Raw genomic sequence first — 18,043 nt, 5'->3', positions numbered from 1 at the left:
ATAATTTGGCATGCTCAGTCACAATCATCATTAATTCCCAGGTATTAAGCATCACCACCACATGAGAAGCAACATCAACGTATATACTTGTCAGCACCTCGGGAGGAGAGCACACAGTTTCTCACTTCACATTCCTACAGGTATTGGTGGCCTCCAAAATTTGGCAGTGGGGCTGAGATAAAAGTGGTGGTAGATGGGGAATTAGGTCCTTCACTGTTAGGATCAAAGGATTATGGTCACTCTCTTCCCTCTCTAGGACTTTCATGTCCTCCATCAAGTACCATAATCTAAGATCTAAAATAATATAGTCAATAGGGGTGGAATATGCCCCTCTTTTAAAGGTTGGCATAAGAAGGACATCAGATGATGAGCAGCCATCAGAGGCCCGCGAGCTAAACACTAAAGTAAGATCAACCATTTGCAGGGCAGGCCTTGAAAGGAGATGCCTCATTGGACGTTAGTGCAGGAATGCACCATTCTAGATCTTCGTCATGGCATAAGTCCTGGGAGATTCCACACGGTTTGTAAGTTACATTTAGGTCACCTGCCAAAATAACATGATGTGATTTAGAACGCAAGGCTAGGGTCTCATCCAAGAGGTGGAGAGTTGGAGACTCCATCCAATTACCATAACTCCGGTTATAGATATTAACCAACAAGAGAGGGGTTCCCTTAGTGAGGGTAATGAGTAAACCTTGCATATCTAGTGATGCAATAGGTACCGTAGCTTTATAACAGGTCAGCAAATTATTCACCGAAATAAGCAACACACCCCAAGGGCTAGCCGGAACACAATAGCTCCTAAAGCCACTTCTGAAAATGCTGACAATCACCCATGTTGCTTGAATAAGGCATATTCTATGAAAATCCATAAAATAGCCCCATAGATCTTCTAATTTCAGGTTTATCCCAGCAGTATTCCAACTAAAAAGAGCTAAGGTGTTTGGTGCTGAGGTCAGTGGGAAAGAACGGTTAGGCAGAGTGTGCACCAGATTTTCTACTCTTGCCCCTCTCTTTTGGAACTCGCTCCCTCTTGTGATCCGATCCACCCCCTCTTACTTGGACTTTCGAGCCAAACTCAAAACTCATTTGTTCTCTTTAGCCTACCCCTCTTAAATTTTTCTCCTCTCTTTCTCTCTCAGGTTTTAGTTTCCTGTCTACAGCACCAAGAAACCGTTTGGTGATAGAGCACTAAATAAATTCCTTTCCACTTCAACTTCTATGTGCCGCTGGGCGGGTGACAATAAGCCTGCCTGGTGTGCAATGGGTGACGGTCACAAAACATCAGCACGAGTCATCAGGGAGCTCTGTAAAGTCAGCCCAGGATATGGTAGAGACCAAACTCTATTCTTTAACCAACAGAGGAAATCCAAATGTTGAACAGCTACAGACTGGAATATGGTGAGAAAAATAAACACCGTTGCAATATGGCTCCAGCCAATCAACACTTGAACAGCTTGAAGGAGAGAGCCTCACTTGATGGACAGAAAGTGCAGGTTCCGACTGCAGGTGTCGCTAGAAATAACCCTCTGGAAGAAGGGTAATAGCAGTTTGGGACACACAAATCGGCTGCCAGTTAAACAAAAGATTCTGTGCAAAGATAGAGTTTTTAGTTAACAATTACACAATCATCTGGCATACTCTTTTCCAAAGGGCCCACTCATCCCACCCTACGGATCATCAGAATATCAGATGCTGATGAATGAGGAAAATTTGTGTTAATATGAAACCAATGGAGCAGCACATTTTTTAGTTGTGCAAAGGATTCAACATTGTCAGGAGCAAAACAGGGAACATTTGATAATCCTACCACATAAGGGCAAGCTTCAGGAGTGAGGTTTACCGTAGGGAGATACAACAGTGAATGTTCGATAACCCCAACCACCCAGTCCCCTTATCCCCCCGACACAGAAGTCAACCCACTCTTTGCCCGGAGGGGCAGGATTGCCCAAAATCTTTGGCCTAGACCTCGTCCTAATAGCGATGTGAATAGGCACCTGACCGGTGTTCTCAGCCACATTGACTAAGCAATTTGTGAAATAAATGACACCTGCACCTGAGGAAGAAAACAGAGAGAAGATTGAAGTCCGAGGTAACGAGTCTAAATTCAACTTACAAAGTTCTTCGTCAATAAACACCAGCCGTTCATAAAATAGTTTTAGTTTAGCCTCCGCAATATCTGTTATTTTACTGCACAAAACCCTTACAGCTTCAGCAATGAATGCCTCTCCCTGGCCACCAGAGTCCACCTTTGGGCTTGCGGATAGTAGGCCAGAAGTATTAGTGTTAGTGTGTGATTGAACCCTCTTCCATTTTACTGGCTGGACATTATCTGAAGAACGATAAACATTAGGTAGTGATTCCAAATGCATGGGGCAAAGGAAAAAAACTCCAACTCAGCCGTGTTAGTAGAAACCCAGGTGCAGAAGCCTCAGATGTTTGGCTGATAGAATATGTTGGGAAAGTAGGAGTGAGGGATAAACGGCGCTCAGCCAGTTCAGTCTCTTTGTTAATGACGTCCACTGCGCGTGGAAGAAACTCATCCAATGAGGAACCCATATGGGGTTTGGGCAAGTTGGAAACAGTCTTAAGTTTCCCCATTCCGGCACAGCTAACGTCCTCACATAGTCAAAGAGTGGCATGAAGTTGAAATGGTATGCCCCGACTCAGACGCTTCCAAGCGATGACAGGCGAAGATGGGACCACTCTTAACGGGGTCTTCACCCAGGCGCGACCTGTGCCACAGGGTGAGTTGAGCGCTTTTAAGCATGAGAGCATTGGAGCCCCTTCATCCCTATGACTCAGCTGTATTCTGGACAATAGAGTCCTGCCACAACACCGAAGGTGTCCAGCACCGTGCAAAAGTTGAGCGCTTTTCAGCGCGAAAGCATTGGAGCCACTTCTCCTCCTAGGGCTCAGCTCTATTGTGAGCAACGGAGTCCCACTTAGGTCCCACAACACTAAAGGTGACTTCCTCTGTCATTTGCCTCTATTCACACATGCACTTTCTTTGAAAGGCTGTGATTTGAATACTGTTAACAGCACTTGGCGTTTGTTAGCCGGTAACCCAAGTTCTCATGTTTGAAGAAGTAGAGGTTCTATGATTGCCAGGTGTAACCTAAGCAGCAACAGTGCAAACGTAGCTCCCTCACTGAACAGACAGGTCCAAGAAGGAGGGTTGTTGAAGTGAAGTGCTGACAGTACAGAGAAAGTAGGGCTAGAGGGAAGATTCAGAAATGACTTGCTTCTGATGTAAATTGAAGCAGGAGGCCTTCATGGGTTGGTAATGTTACAGAATCCACACAGGGGCAATGGCAAACAGTCTGACCTTGTATTGGGGAAGATTTCACTCACTCGTGCCAAGCCCAATCATGTCCCTTGTGTCGCTGTGCTTTCCTGGTGTCTTTGATCCGGGCCCAAGCTCACGGGATGAAAAAGCAATGATCCAGTGGATTCAACATCTCTGGGCCCATATTCTGGAGCCGGCCCCCAAATGATGATAGTTGTGGACATGAAATGTCTAAATACCCTGGGAGAGGCAAAAACACACTGTCTACAGGCTTTGCTGACTCAAACGTTGCAGACCAGAAGTAGTAGTAATTGTCTTTGTGTCAATTTCAAGAGCACCACTTTGAGCACTACTGAGCTCTCCAACCGGATGGTGTTCCCTGTGGTATCACATTTCCGGGTGAGTGTTCAATGGTCATCGAAATATAAGAAGGACTGCAAAAAGGCACCTATTCCACATCTTGTTGTTGGCAATCAGTGGCAAAAGGGTCTCCTGGTAAATCAGTATTTGCATCAAGGGGATCCATGCTACCATCAACACATCAGCTGTTTCAAGGTCCAGGCAGGGCAATGCAAGCCTTCTTTTGATGAATGCAGCCTTTGCCTCCTCTATGGTCCATTTATTGGACTGTAGCACTGCAGCAGTTTCCTATTGTAGCACGAACGCGCCACTATGCCAAAACATAAACATGTTAATAGTAGATGTCTATAACAGGAAGCCTGGATGAACTGATATATTCAATGCATTTAATTGGTAGATGTTAATGAAGATAAAAAGCTACATCGTGTGGCATTTAATTATTCCTTGTGCAAAGACGATGTAAAACCACAGCGCCTTCGCCCGCTGTCGCACAGAACACGTGTCGCAATGTGGCTTTTAGCAGGCTCTCTATTAGCCTCATTATTGTCTGTCCACTTTCAGCCTCGGCTCTGTCACTGCCAAAAGCACTCAGACCAGAGCCGGGAGCATCTCCTTCTTGCAAATGGAAAGCAGGCTCCTCGGTAAGAGGGCCATTGTGAGCCACTGAATGAAGGCAAAAACAGCTCACTGGGAGCAGCTAAGTGCAAGAGACCCTCGAATTAAAACCTAAAATAGTCATGAAAGTTGGAATTTACGGATAGGAGCCAATCTAGAGCCGAACCAGGAGACATTAGTGCTCAAGTGTTTGTGTTCTTTTTCTCAGCCCACTTTTCTCCCTACCATGGCCCAACTCTCGCACATTTCATTCTTTCTTGTTGCCTAACCATGCTCTTCACCTCTAGCCTGCTGCTCTTCTGTCCTTTTTACCTTCTGCTTTTCGGCTGTCTATTTGTTGCTCTACAAATGTTACTTCCTCTCTTGGTGCACTCACCTTCACTCTCTCCTATCTATTGCCTTGCTTTTGCTCCTCTTTCAACCTCTTCCCCCTTTGTCTTCAATTCCTCTTATAAGCTATTCTCTGTGAGACATCTTTATCAACTTATCTCTTCCCCTGATAACCCTTCTCATTCGTCTCTCTATTTTACCACTTTTATTTTCTTGAATATACTTATGGTTTCTGCTTCTACATGGACTTTAATCTCTACCACTAATGAAATTATGTTCCTTTGTTTTCTTCCATTTTCTACCTTCCCCGCTGTCCCTTTCTCATTTCTCATCTTCTCCTTTTCGCTTCCATCCATTAGCTTTCTCATTGGGTGCCATATCTTTCCTCTTCCTTGCCACTCATGCACCACTCCCCAGGGCTTTCCCCATGTTCTACCCTCTATTTTATTTATTTGGCTCACAGTGGCACACTAATGTCATTAAGGGCAAACTGTAGCATTTGTCAGGACCTACTTTAACTGCATTCCATGTTCATGGTCCAGTGATGTGATTTCATGAAGGCCATCATCCCCGACTGGCCACCCACAAATAGCATCACCACCGCTAAAGTAATCATGCCATGCATGCCCCCACCACATAGGTCTACCTTCAACTCACATGCTTCTGTGTGTGAGAATTTGTATTGTGCCCACAAAGCTGTGAAATTGTGAATATTGTTGGTTTATACAACTTTGGTTGTGACAACTCTTAGCAAAAAACTCGTTAGTAGAAAATTGTTCTGACTTGCAGAAGGTGTTATCGTTCATTTTCTCCTGCAAAATCAACATTTGCCAACTTTTCAACTTGATTTTTCAAAAAGCTTCTCCAGCATCTTTAAGCTTAAGGATGTTTTCAGGGTTATTAAAGAAAACCCAGTGAGGAGAAGCGATGTTGCCCCACTTTCCTCGCCTGTAAGGTGGACACAAAAAAGGTTTTCATTGTAAAAAAAAAAAGTACAAAATATTTTGGACTGTGCTTGCAGTTCTCTTACATTTTTCAAATGATCCTGTCACGTGGTTATCATATAAGGGGTGCTGTGCCTTTGACCTGGCCACTACAAAAGCATTATCTAGCAGCAACTTTTTCCCCCACATATATGATTTTGCTTCACTTTCTCTATGTCCATGATCTGCTGCATAGTTTGATGATTTTAGCAAAATACCTGGTTTCTACTCAAAGCTCTGCACATGAGCTGGGTGCAACAGAGTGCTTGACACTGCAAAAGTTAAGTAGTAACTGCACAGTTATCGGTTGCTATCTTCAGGCATTTAAAGAAGAGGAGAACAATTTGCCAAGGAGGTATAAACATTTACAGTTGATGGACTGCGGGATGAGCTGTTGTCCTCAGCAGGACTAAAAACACACTTAATTAAATATAAGTTAATCCTGTAGAAAGAATGACTCTTCATTAATTGTGCAAATGTTTGTTTCACAAAATTTGTAGATTTTGAGAATTTCACTGACCTAAGTAAAACTTGAATGGGGCTACTCGGAGGACCAAGATGACACTAGGGTCTGAGGTGATACACCCTTTCCTTATATATGGGGGACATTTGGATGTCCCCCATATATACAGACATTCATGGTTCCATTTTGTTATATATGATACCTGTTAAAGTGGTGATTACTTGTGGTTATTTGCATTCATACAGTTGCACCATGTACACATTTGTTTTAATGCTCTTATGATTGTTTGTTGTTGGGTGATTTGAGAGTTTGAGTGAACTCATGACTAGTCCACAGCCTGTAAATGAAAAGCATAATTCTATGTTTGGAAAGAAGATAGTATTTTATATCTCTCCACACTCACCTGCCCCAATTACTCGCTCAATTCGAATGGAGGAGGCGTCGATTTCTTTGGCAAAGTCGCGGATGGCCTGATTAGGGTCCTCGTAGGTGTGCGGATGGATGTATGTTTTACTTCCAGGCAACTTCACTGAGGAAAGACAAGTTTAGTAATGGGTCAAAAGCATGATGGGAGCAACCCTCAGACAGAGGCGCGATACATGGACCAGGAAGAGTGTGTGTGTTTTTGTCAGTGTGGGCATGCAAAAATTCCAGGTGGACTCCAACAGACGTTTCACATTACACACCCAAAAGCACTTGTACTCAACTATTTACCAAAGAATATATTTTTTAGGGGTGGTGTTACCCCCCAAGCTCCCCCCACTATTCCTCAGAACTATGCCCCTGCCACCCCTGCCACCAGCAGCCAGTCAAATGTGCCACCTCTGTTTCCTGCCTTTGTCTCGATGTTACAGAACACCAGCACAGCAGGTACATCAGGCCAGGCTCACTTGTCACTCGGGTCCAGCACAGCAGTAACAACATTCAATAACTACAGGTTTTGCATGTAGATGAACTCTCCATAGCGACTGAGTAACTAGGTTGTCCAGCAACCTCCCGAGCAATTCTGCTCAATTCATGGGGATATATGTCTCAACTGGGTTTATTACAGAGCTGTACTGGACACCTCTGTATACAGCACAGCTGTGAGCATGGCGGTCCTTCAACCTACTCTTGATGTGCCACTCAGTGACGGGTTAAAGGGTCTGGCATAATGAAGAGCAACCTGCATGACGCATTAACTATGTGTCTTATTGCACATAGCTACAGATGAAGAAACGGGGTGGATCCTCCGCTAATGCGAAGGAGCATCACCCCACTGCTCTTTGAGCAGGAAAAATAAAATAATAATGACATAGTTATTATCATTTTATTTTTCACAGGTTCGGGGCTTGATTAGGGGGAGGCGGGGCTTGTGGCACAGGGGAAGAGTGGCTTTCAGACTCCAAGTGCCCATGACTGTTTTGCCGGCCGTCACCGGCTGGCCAAACAGTCATGCCCATGCCCCCTAGTCCCCATCTGAGCACAGATCAACGGCACTCAGATTACAACACTGCATTGCAGCATTGCGATTGGCTATGAGGGGCCTGAGTGCTTCCTGGTTCCAGGACTTGCCGTCATCGTTAGAGAAGCGGAAGAAAGACGGGACTGGCAGATGAGGTAAGTGGTATTTAAAAAAGAAAAAAAATTGTCCTCCCCACTGTCCCCTCCAGCCACCCCACTTTCCCCTGCCCCACCACCCTCATTCCCTGCCAGCCGCTACTGTGAAGAAATGGAGGCCTGCAACAGTCACACGTCCTTACTGACTGCTTTAGCTTTCCTAATGTGCCATCATTGCCACCCTTGTTCATTATAAAAACAGGGGTTACATTGCCACAGATATTTTCACATTGCTGAAAACGCACTGGCAATACCAATTGGTTTGACTCATAACTGAAAGAGCCTCTCCTGTAACTGAAAACGTTAGACACTCAATAAGACATCAAACATCCACTAATTTTTTAACTCATGCATCCACAAGTGACACATTATTTTATTCATCCAATCACTTATTCACAATAAAACAGAAACACGAACTCAACGAGCAAATGTAGGAGAACTTAAAAAGAATAAAAGTCGAAAAATAAAACATACCACCACCTTAACTTGGTGGGCATTTGCTTGCAATTCAAAAATAAAATTTACATAGCATGTGGTGCTGTACAAAGTCTATAGCTTTAAAGTTCCAACACAACTGTCATGTTTAGAAGCAATGGGGAGAGGAGTTGGCCTAACGGCTAGGGCGGTCGTCCTCAAATCTGGGGAACTGGGTTCGAGTCTCGGCAACGGCGCTAAACATCCTGTGATTCTGGGCAAATCACTTAATCTCCCCGTGCCAAACAAAAACATTTAGAAAAGTGTCCTCATGTAATGCAACTGATGCCATGTAAAGCGCTCTGATACCCAATACCTTTGGGTCAAGTTTGCGCTATATAAAACTCCGTAAATAAATGCATTGGTTATCTTCAAGCGATAAAAACAGTGATTTACTAGGCATAACATAGTTTCAAGATGGTCTCTCTGCAAACACTGCATGTGGAGGCCATCTTCGAATGGTAATATGTAGAGTGTATCACTCTTGTACTGCTTCTGGTTGACCAAAATAATGCTTCTAAACATGTTGCCAGTTTCGAAAAGGTAATGACATATTATGGATATTATCATTTCAAGGTGGCTATGTTGTTTAGAATTTGTGGCCTAACAGGGTGCAGGACATAATAGATCAAATGAGCGTCAAACAATCTACCCATTACCGACAGCGGCAGGCAGACCCAGAAACGAATGGAGTCCTCCAGTCCCTGGAGAACTCTACCCATATTAAGATTATATCGGGCCTCCGAGGTGTTTGCTATCTGTATCCCCAGGTACCGGAAGTGATTCCGCTCCCATCTGAGCTCAGTTACCGGGAGCTCAGCTGGTCTCACACTCACCAGCGCAGCCTTGGGGAACGGAACAGACATGATCCACAACAGTACCCTCGCTGACCGGTCAGGGCGGATGACATATACCAATGCATTCTCTCCATAAAGTGAGACGACATGGGTGACGACCCCACTCCGCCAAATTGTGGCAAAGGTGAATTGCCAATGGCTTCATCACCAGAGAGAAAAGAAGTGGCGGCAAGGGCATCCTTGTCTTGTACCTCTCCCAATGGGGAAGCTCTCTGAAACTACAGGGCCGAACATGCGCGACCAGGCCAGAACAGAGCAGTTTCACCCAAGACAGAAACATCGGTTAAAGCCCCATTCTCCAGAGAACCTCCCAGAGTTATTCCCAATCGAGTGTGGTGAACTTTGCTTGACATCTAGCGCAATCAGTGCTGCCTCCACCTCACTAGCAGCAACTGAGTGTAGCACATGGGAGAATCTGCGGAGATTCTTCTGTGTCCACCGTCCCGACATAAAGCCAAACTGGTCATTGTGCAACAAATGGGTGACCATGCCCCGCAGCCTAGTGGCCAGGACATTCTAAAGTACCTTTGTATCTACTCCCAGCATGGACAAAGGGTGATATGAGCTAGGATCCAGAAGATCCTTACATGGCTTGCGAGCCATGATGATCTGTGCTTCACCCTTGGCCTGGGGTAACATTCCACAACTCTCTGCCTCCTGGAGCGTCTCTAATAACCGCAGAGGTGTAACTCAGAATACTTTTGGTAGTATTCCACCGGCATGCCATCTCCTTCAGTTCCTCCCATAGGATCTCCGACTAGTCGGGCGTGAGACGAGGGAGTGGTAGATGATCTAAAAAAACTGCTTGCTCCAGATGATGGGCCAACTCAAGTTGTACCATAAACTTTCGCAAGGTGATCCAGTAGGAGGAAATTAAGTGCAGTCTGTGACCCTTCCAGAGGACCACCCCGGTGCCTCAGAGCAAGAATCACTGGTTGTGGTAGTTCTCTCTTGAGTAACCATGCCAGCAGGCATCCCAACTTGTCACCCGTGCGATGCAGCAACTGGAGATAATCCTGCCTGACCAATCTGTCCAACCTATTCCAGGTCTCCTCCAACGTACTGCGTGCCAACAAAAGCGACTCACATCGGTTCCTCAATGCAGGGGCGCCTCATTGGAGATCCATCAGCTGCCGTTGTCCCTCGAGCATGACACGCACTCCCGGCTGTCACCGCCTTCAGCGTATCCCACTCCACTCCCAGATGTGTCGTTGTCGACCAGTTGGATTCAAAATAACTGGCAGCCATTGTCCGGAGCTCTTCTCGAAACAGCAAGTCTGTGAAAGGATACTTGGTATCTATTTAATACTCTTAAGGATTATCAAAGCAATGCAGATTTTAAAACTGCAAAGCACACGTGGGCATTGCAAGACTGCCTTTTGCAGTGGCAAAGGCTACTGCATGGTTGAATGTATTGCCATTTTAAGAATCAGTGGAAGCCTCCTGCTTTCATTAGATGTTAGATGTCTGTGTCCAGATTTGCCCTTTCTGAATGAAGCTAGTTCTATTTGCCTTTCAACAGTTAAGACTTCTTTACTGTATAAGTTGTGAGTTTTCCTGCACTCCACGCCTCTCTGGTGAGCCCCTAGCTCTGAGAAGTGCAGCAGTGCTTGTTCAAGTTGCTGGCAACCTTTAAATGAGATCTTCAACATTCACCCGAGGCTCAGTTCGCTCTACAGGAGCGCAGATTCAAAAGGCTTGCCAGAAAATGTCATTTGCAGCCCTTGAAAGTCGGCGAGATGCCTGCCTCAGCGTTTTCCAGCACAGGCTATCTCTGTGGGAATTTCTTTGCATTCTGATCCACATTTATGCCCTTTTCACCTTTGCTAAAAAATATCAGCCTACCCAGGGTGTGTCAGTTATTATGAGCCCTGGAAAGCTGAGTGTGTTCTTAGCCACTGAAAAGCACGACACTACTTTATATCTATCAAGATGACTACGAGGAAAAGCATCGAGTCCGCAAAATAATCAAAAATGGTTGGTGGATATTGAGAAATTGAAAATGTAATCTATCCTGTGATATAGAGGAGTGTACAACACATGGGGAATTAAGAACACAATAAGGAGAGAAACAGAGAGAGAGAGAGAAATAAAGACTAGCTGAGGGTACAAGTCATGAACTCTTCTGTTCATTTTAGGACTTATTATACGTCATCGGGAGACCGAACCCATCTGGAATTAGAAGATTTGTGGGAACATTGTGGTTTTGGCGTTTTTCATCTACACACAGTGCCTTCACAGAGTAGGCAAAGTATCTAGGTGAAGAAATGCATAGACATATACATAGATATAAACATGCTGAACTTGGAGGGGAAACACCAATGTCTACATTTTAGTTCCCATTGTCTGATCATCAGGAGGATTTCCCCAACCCTGGAACTACGGATGGCTGTGGGATTGGTGTTAGTGCTGTGCGTGACATATAGCTCCATTACCAGGCAATTTAGTAATAAGTGAGGTACAGGCAACACAGAAATTTAGATGCTGCATCGAGAGTCACAGAATCAGGATTTGGAACAGTCTATGATTGGAGAATGGGCATACTACTTTGAAAATCTGCTAGTTTAACATATTTTCCACAACCATAAATTTAGGATTAGGGCCTGGATGGGGGGGGCTACCTTGCAGGAGTAAATAAACACCTACAAACGTTTCAGGTTTTTGGGCATTCATAAGCCTCCTACTGGTCATGCAAATGCACAACAATTTACAACTACGAAACTCAATAGCCCCATATTTAATGGTGATCTAGAAAAAGTGGTTTCACCACAGGAAAGAGCCGAAAAATGTAAAAGTGAAAAGATACATTAATGCATGATTTGCTCATTCAGATGTACCATGGAGTGAAAAATCTACACGAATAACTTTGATCAATTAGAGACCTCCAGGAATTTCTAACTTTTACTTCCAGGGCTTGATGAATCGAACTGAGACAGACTAACATTTCTCACTTACACCAACTCCGTCAACATTGACACTCACTGAATATTTTTAACACAGAGCCCTTGCAATCATTCTTTTGCCAACAAAAATGCCCAAGTGCATCCCAGACTATGAAAATTAATTTGATGTGCAATGATATAGAAGAAATCTTTGGTCGCCCTTACCTCTTCCGTGCTGGAAGTGCATTTTGTCTTCGTCAGGGTCCTGCTTCGCCTTGATGTAGCCGCAGTGCCTGCGGAAAGGAAAATCACTACGAGTAGTTACTAACAAACCAGCTGCTGGAGTGTTACTTCATCATATTACCCTGTGGACAAATCATTACGATAGCCTACCTAACCTTTACACACTTTACACAGAACCATGAGAAAGGCCACCTATTTAGCTGAGAACAGTTCACGGCCGGACTGGGAACAGAAAACAGCCCTGGCAATTCCACTCGACTGCCTCTGGGAGGAATGGTGCTAGTGTCAAGCTTCACTGCCACTTTTGTTACAGGGGGCCGAAATTGCAGCAGTGTTGCAAAACCGGCCCCCATGTGTCAAAAAACGGCCCACCTGGAAAACGCCCGGTGCCTGCTACGGCCAGTCCGGCCCTGGAACAGTTACATACTAAAATATTAAGGTAAAAAATATCAACCTGCATACGCTGAGTGTACAATAGTGAGTTCCATAATATTGTCATGGTATGCATACGATATGGAGTGGAGGAAATATTGATAACATATCATCGGGAGCTACAATTCATTTAACTAAAATACTCTCAAGGAGTAGCTCCTGTTGATATCACTCTGAAGTTGGCATAATGAAACTTCACCTGATTGGCAGCTCCCCTACAGGCACATGCAGGATGGGGATTTTATCACAAACTTCATCAAAGGTGCTTTTAAGAATCTCTCAAAACATTTATTTTGCAATTGCTTGTTTTGGTTGAGTTCACTGCAAGATTCTCTAGCATGGCAAGGAAACATTAATTTCTTTGTGACCACATATTAAGTGAAATATCGTTATTCTTCTCACATTTGACAATATTCTTAAAGTTGTTCTACCAGGTTGTCAAACTGTGACACAAAATTGCAAACGCAAAAGAGGAGGCGACTAAGCCTCTATATTTGAAGAAACAACAAACCTCACCAAAGCTGAGAATATTTCTTTGCAAGGTTGTGAGGCCCTCCTTGTCAACAGCCCTACCTCCACCTTTAATGTTGCTTTCTCATTCTCTACAGAACACCACCTACCAATGCCACATTCTCAGATATATTTCTAGACACAATCTCTAAACTTCTTACAATCTACTCAAATCTATGCATCATTGGTAACTTCAACATATGGTTTGACAAACCTAATATGCCACACCCCAGAACCCTGCTCACTGGCATAAATACACAACCTACAACTGCTCATTGCTAACCCCACACACATCGCAGGAGAAACATTAGATATCATTTTCGCCAGCCCAGAACTTATCACGTTCCGTAGGACTATTACAGTCACATGGTCAGACCACTACATCGTTGCCTTCCAAAACAAGTCACAAAAACTCACCCTAACTAAAATCATCTTACCTTCAACCACATAAAAACCTCAAAACAAATTGAAATCCAGAACTAGGAAACCTGCTTACCGCCAACCCAGATGTGGTCACTATCAATTTTGCACAAGCACTCTATGAATGGCTCCAGAAAGCTTTTCATCTCTTAATTTCTCAGAAAACGTTTACACATAACAAAAGAAAGTACGCCATTGGGTGAATGCAGACTTGAAAAAGATCAAAAAGCAAATTGCTAAGCTTCAGCACAACTGGCTTAAAACAAACAACCCTCAAGACAAGATAAGCCTGCACATACACAACATAAGATATGTCAACAAACAAAAAGCACACAAACTATACTATTCCAGCCGAATCCGCAATGCAAAGAGTTCCATTTAAAAATTCTATAAACCACCAACAGAATTTCGTAAGCCAATAATGCACAGGACCTACCAATTCCATCTCTCAAGAACTTCATGACAAACTGTCAAATGATTACACAACTCAAGCAAACATGTTGAATTCTTATTTAAACAAAATTAAAACAACAGTCCCAGCCTGTTTGCAACAAAATCCTCCAGGGAAAGGCAAACACAACTTTTACATTCCTTGAAAGAACTATCGCTGCCTGGATTTCTGGATTTCGTCTAAGGAAGTCAGCCAGCCGTTGCACTTCTGATCGTTGCCCATCTCAAATCTTCAAAAGCATTCTTCTATCAACTTCTGTGGTCATCCGAATCAGAACATCGATCAACAACTCCTTAATAACAGGAGTTTTCCCAGAGGACTTTCAAAGGCACACATTTACCCATTATTAAAATAAACACCTAACCTGCACAATCAAGACCCCTAGCAAACAGAAACTGGGCAAACTTATAGAAAGGGTAGCCTATGCCTAGATATCACACTTCATTTAAGACAATTCCATTCTTTCCAGCTTTCAAACAGGATTCCATCCAGGAAGAGGCCCCGAATAAGCCCTAATTTCTCTCTGGATAACCTTAAAAACACAGTAGGATTGCAGCTCTTCCTTTTCTTGGGCCTTTCAGTGGCCTTTGACATAGTGGATCATGACACACTAATCCAAAGACTCAAGGAAGGTACAGTTCTAACTTGGACCACATCGTACCTACACAATAGATATCAAACATACTCCTCCATTCTCTTCTAAACCATACTGCATTAAAGTAGAAGTCCCTCACAGTTTAATCATCTCACCCATGCTTTTCAACATCTACATGAAATCATTACCAGATCGGTTCAATGGTTTTGACTCCACCTGCTATTACTACACAGATGACATGCAGATACTTCTGAAATTAGAAAGCCCGAAGGACATTGGAACATCAAAAATCTTCAGTTGCCTCTAGGTCGTTGCCCAAGGGATGAAATGGAGTTACCTCAAACTGAATGCCTCCAAAACCATAATATTCACCTGTGGTGACTGGAAAACGTATTACCCTCTCTACGCCTGACCTGATGATCTACGGACACCTCTAAGAAGGCAAGATACCTCAGAATTACCATGGATGCCAAGCTGTCAATGATTCACGATGGGAAGCTTCAGCATCCTCCAGAGTTCTACCGTACCTTGGAGAGCCCAGATTACTCACCCCGCCCAAGGTTGCCCTCTTGTATATCATTGTCCTTCTGATACATTCACATACCAAGATATTTAAAAGTTCTTGGCTATCACTTGAGTCCAACATTTAACACCACCTCTAGGGGCTCCATCAATCTAGATGACACAGGGAAAGCGCACAATTTGCTCCAGTTTGATAGAAGGCCAGAGACAAAGTCGAACTCCTCTAATAGGGTCACATCGGATGGAATACCCATGCCCACATCCCTCAAGAAGAGGAGCATATCGCCTGCATAAAGCGTGACCACATGCTCTCCATCATGTAGTGGGATCCCCTTATCCAATCGCATCAAGCATGCAAATGGCTCAACCACAAGCACAAACAGTATGGGGGAATAGATTGAAACGCTCATCCATTCAGCCACCTGGGTCATACAGTTCCTAAATTGACAGGAACCCCCATCCTCAGCAGATGAGAATGTGCAGGCTCTTCATGTTTACCTCTTGCATCAAGTAGATCAAAGGCCCTGGACATGATAGAGAAAAACAAAATTGAACAACCATCACACCGCACATGAAGGGAAACCACTAACTTACAGCTGTGGCCCGTGCAGGTAAGAGCGATGGGACCGGGTGGGGGAAGATTTCGACGGATGATGGCGAGGGCAAATTAACGAAATAATTAATTTTCTTTCGTCATCGTCTGTCGAGCATCCCTCCCCCACCACCTGGCCCCACCACTCTTACCTGCATGGGCTGCGGCTGCTGATAAATTAATGCGGTGAAATGTACTGCCTGGGCATAGCTCAAACTAGTGGCACTGAGACAACTGGACACAAAAGGCCTTCTCCTACTCTTTGGTTCCTGTTTTCAAAATTTCTTCATGAAACAACCTGTTTTCAACCTCCATATCGATTACTCGGATTGCGGTGTCTCTTTCTTTTTTTCATTTGTTTGTTTTTCTTCCTTAAGGGTAACTTTACATAGAAAAAAAGGAAAACATGGTGCAGCTACATCCTATACCTATATTCCAATCTTGCAATTTTTAAAAATATTTGATGCATAATTAAAAAAAGTAAACTTTCAATTCTCATTTTTGAGGACCACTCGTTGCCCAGATAAACTGAACCCCCACTGTGCAATCTGTGAGAGTGCCACTATCAATAAACATTACAGGAAATCCCATCCGAACGTTTTCTTGATTCAAAACGCTGTCCTGAAGAACAAAATGTCTATTTGGTCCCAGTAGATTCCTTGCTCTAGATTTTGTCCTTTACTTTTCACTATTAACTGTTTAAATGTCTTTGCTAATGAACTCAATAATTATCAACTAATTGTTTTTTTACCCAAAATGGGATTCTCCTTTTGTGCAACGTTTTACTTTCTTTTCTATCTTATTTTTCTTTGAGTTGACGTCAGCACCTCCAAGGTCAGCCAACAAGGCATCCTCTGTGCCATCTTTGAATTTATCCAGCAGCATTTGAAGTAGCCCTATACCTTGTTCTCAGTCATTTCAGCTTTTCTTTTATGGAGGCAATTAGTAGGAATGGGCAATGTGGTAACGCCTTTTAAGCATCCTGTTTCCATCTGTTTCTCTAAATGATACAAATCTGCTATCTAGCGTTTCATTATGTAGAGATGCATGAGTGCCCAACATAAAAATGTGCTTCTCAATCAACTGTGTTTTCTTTTTCTATTGGCATCTCCTTTCATTTTCTTATTTGAATGCATTCATTGGATCCATAACATTTGTACCAAAATTGCTAGTTCTTTAAAAGATTGTTTTTTTAGATGATTTGCATTTGTTAGTATTTGCTTGACAGCAAGGATGGGAATCTTGACTGTACTAGGGAGTCAGTATAGCTTGTAAAGCGAGTGCACTCTGATTGATTCACCTGATTGAAGCAGTTCATTAAGATCACTGTTCTGCCCCGGGTTTGGGGGATTATCTACAACTTGAGAGATGTTCGGCCATCTTTTTTTCTATCAGGACTATTTTAGGATGTCCCTTTTGTTGAGCAACTTTGAACTTTTCAGTTATATCTAATTTCTCATTTGTCAGTTTTTCATTGCACATTTCATCATGTAATTCTCACATTACAAAGATCTTACTGTTTACACGGGAACACATGCTCTGTACTTAACGACACCTGTATTGGTATGTTTTCTAGCACAGTAGCTTGAATATCCACCTTTAATGATTGTCAACTGATTCATCCGGCTGCATCAGTTAGCATGTTAAAAGTGGTACCCAACTTTCGGTCTAATGTATACAGAGATGCCACAACCGCGGTTCCATCAGCGTTCTTAGCAGGTTGTTTGGCATAGAAGCCTATACAGTAGGCAGGAAGCTAGAGATGTTATTTATTTCCTCCAAAATGCCTCTTATTATGTGCTTTTCTATAATACTTTTGCTAATGGGCCTCTTTGCTTGTTCTATATTGCTGCACTCTCCATTAACGGAATACTTCTCTCAATTTTGCATTGTTGGTTCGAATAATCTAAAAGACCAACAGAAAAGCTTACCCTAGTTTCAGATCTGTCCGAATTCCGCATCTTATGTGTTGTTTTGCATTTTCAGTATCCTCTATATTATCCAATAAACCGCCTTATTTTGGTCAAAGGGATTACAAATGGTCATGTTTAAAAACCCAGAATAAAATATTCCTTTCCTAGTAGTTCATTTTTGAGCAGAGATTAAAGACTACTTAAAAGTTCTTTCTTACTACCTTTAGTACTATTGATCTCTTCAATTTTATTTGTAATAAAAGCTCTTGTTAGTGAGTCCTATTATTCCCTTACAGTACCAATTTAAATAAAACATTAAAACAAATATAATGGGGGCTACCAAAGAATTCATTATTGGCATAGAATGTACTAAAAGAATATTTACTTGCTTCGATTTGAAGCAGAGTGGAATGGCCTTGACTGACTTCATGCCATTGGCCTGTGCACACGCACTCACCTGTCACACTGTACCAGTAGATGGGCAGATTGTAATGCATGTACTAGCCAATCACT

General features: G+C 43.2%; 1 protein-coding gene across 2 annotated transcripts in view; it reads right to left on the bottom strand.

Annotated features, from left to right (window-relative positions):
• Positions 1 to 18,043, bottom strand: part of LOC146785376 (ephrin type-A receptor 3-like) — a 540,333-nt gene that overhangs the window by 104,156 nt on the left and 418,134 nt on the right. The window contains exons 9-10 of one of the 2 annotated variants that reach the window (XM_085634371.1): positions 12,078 to 12,163; positions 6,444 to 6,569 (exon numbers count right to left, since the gene is read on the bottom strand). In XM_085634371.1, coding sequence (XP_085490497.1) covers positions 6,444 to 6,569; positions 12,078 to 12,163 — 212 coding nt within the window. The remainder of the gene's footprint in view (positions 1 to 6,443; positions 6,570 to 12,077; positions 12,164 to 18,043) is intronic. The other variant, XM_085634372.1, reaches the window with a different exon arrangement.

The sequence above is a fragment of the Triturus cristatus genome, chromosome 11 (genome assembly GCF_964204655.1).
Source record: "Triturus cristatus chromosome 11, aTriCri1.1, whole genome shotgun sequence".
Classification (NCBI taxonomy): domain Eukaryota; kingdom Metazoa; phylum Chordata; class Amphibia; order Caudata; family Salamandridae; genus Triturus; species Triturus cristatus.
Note: the sequence above shows the minus strand (reverse complement) of the source record. Positions and strands in the feature narration are given on the sequence as shown.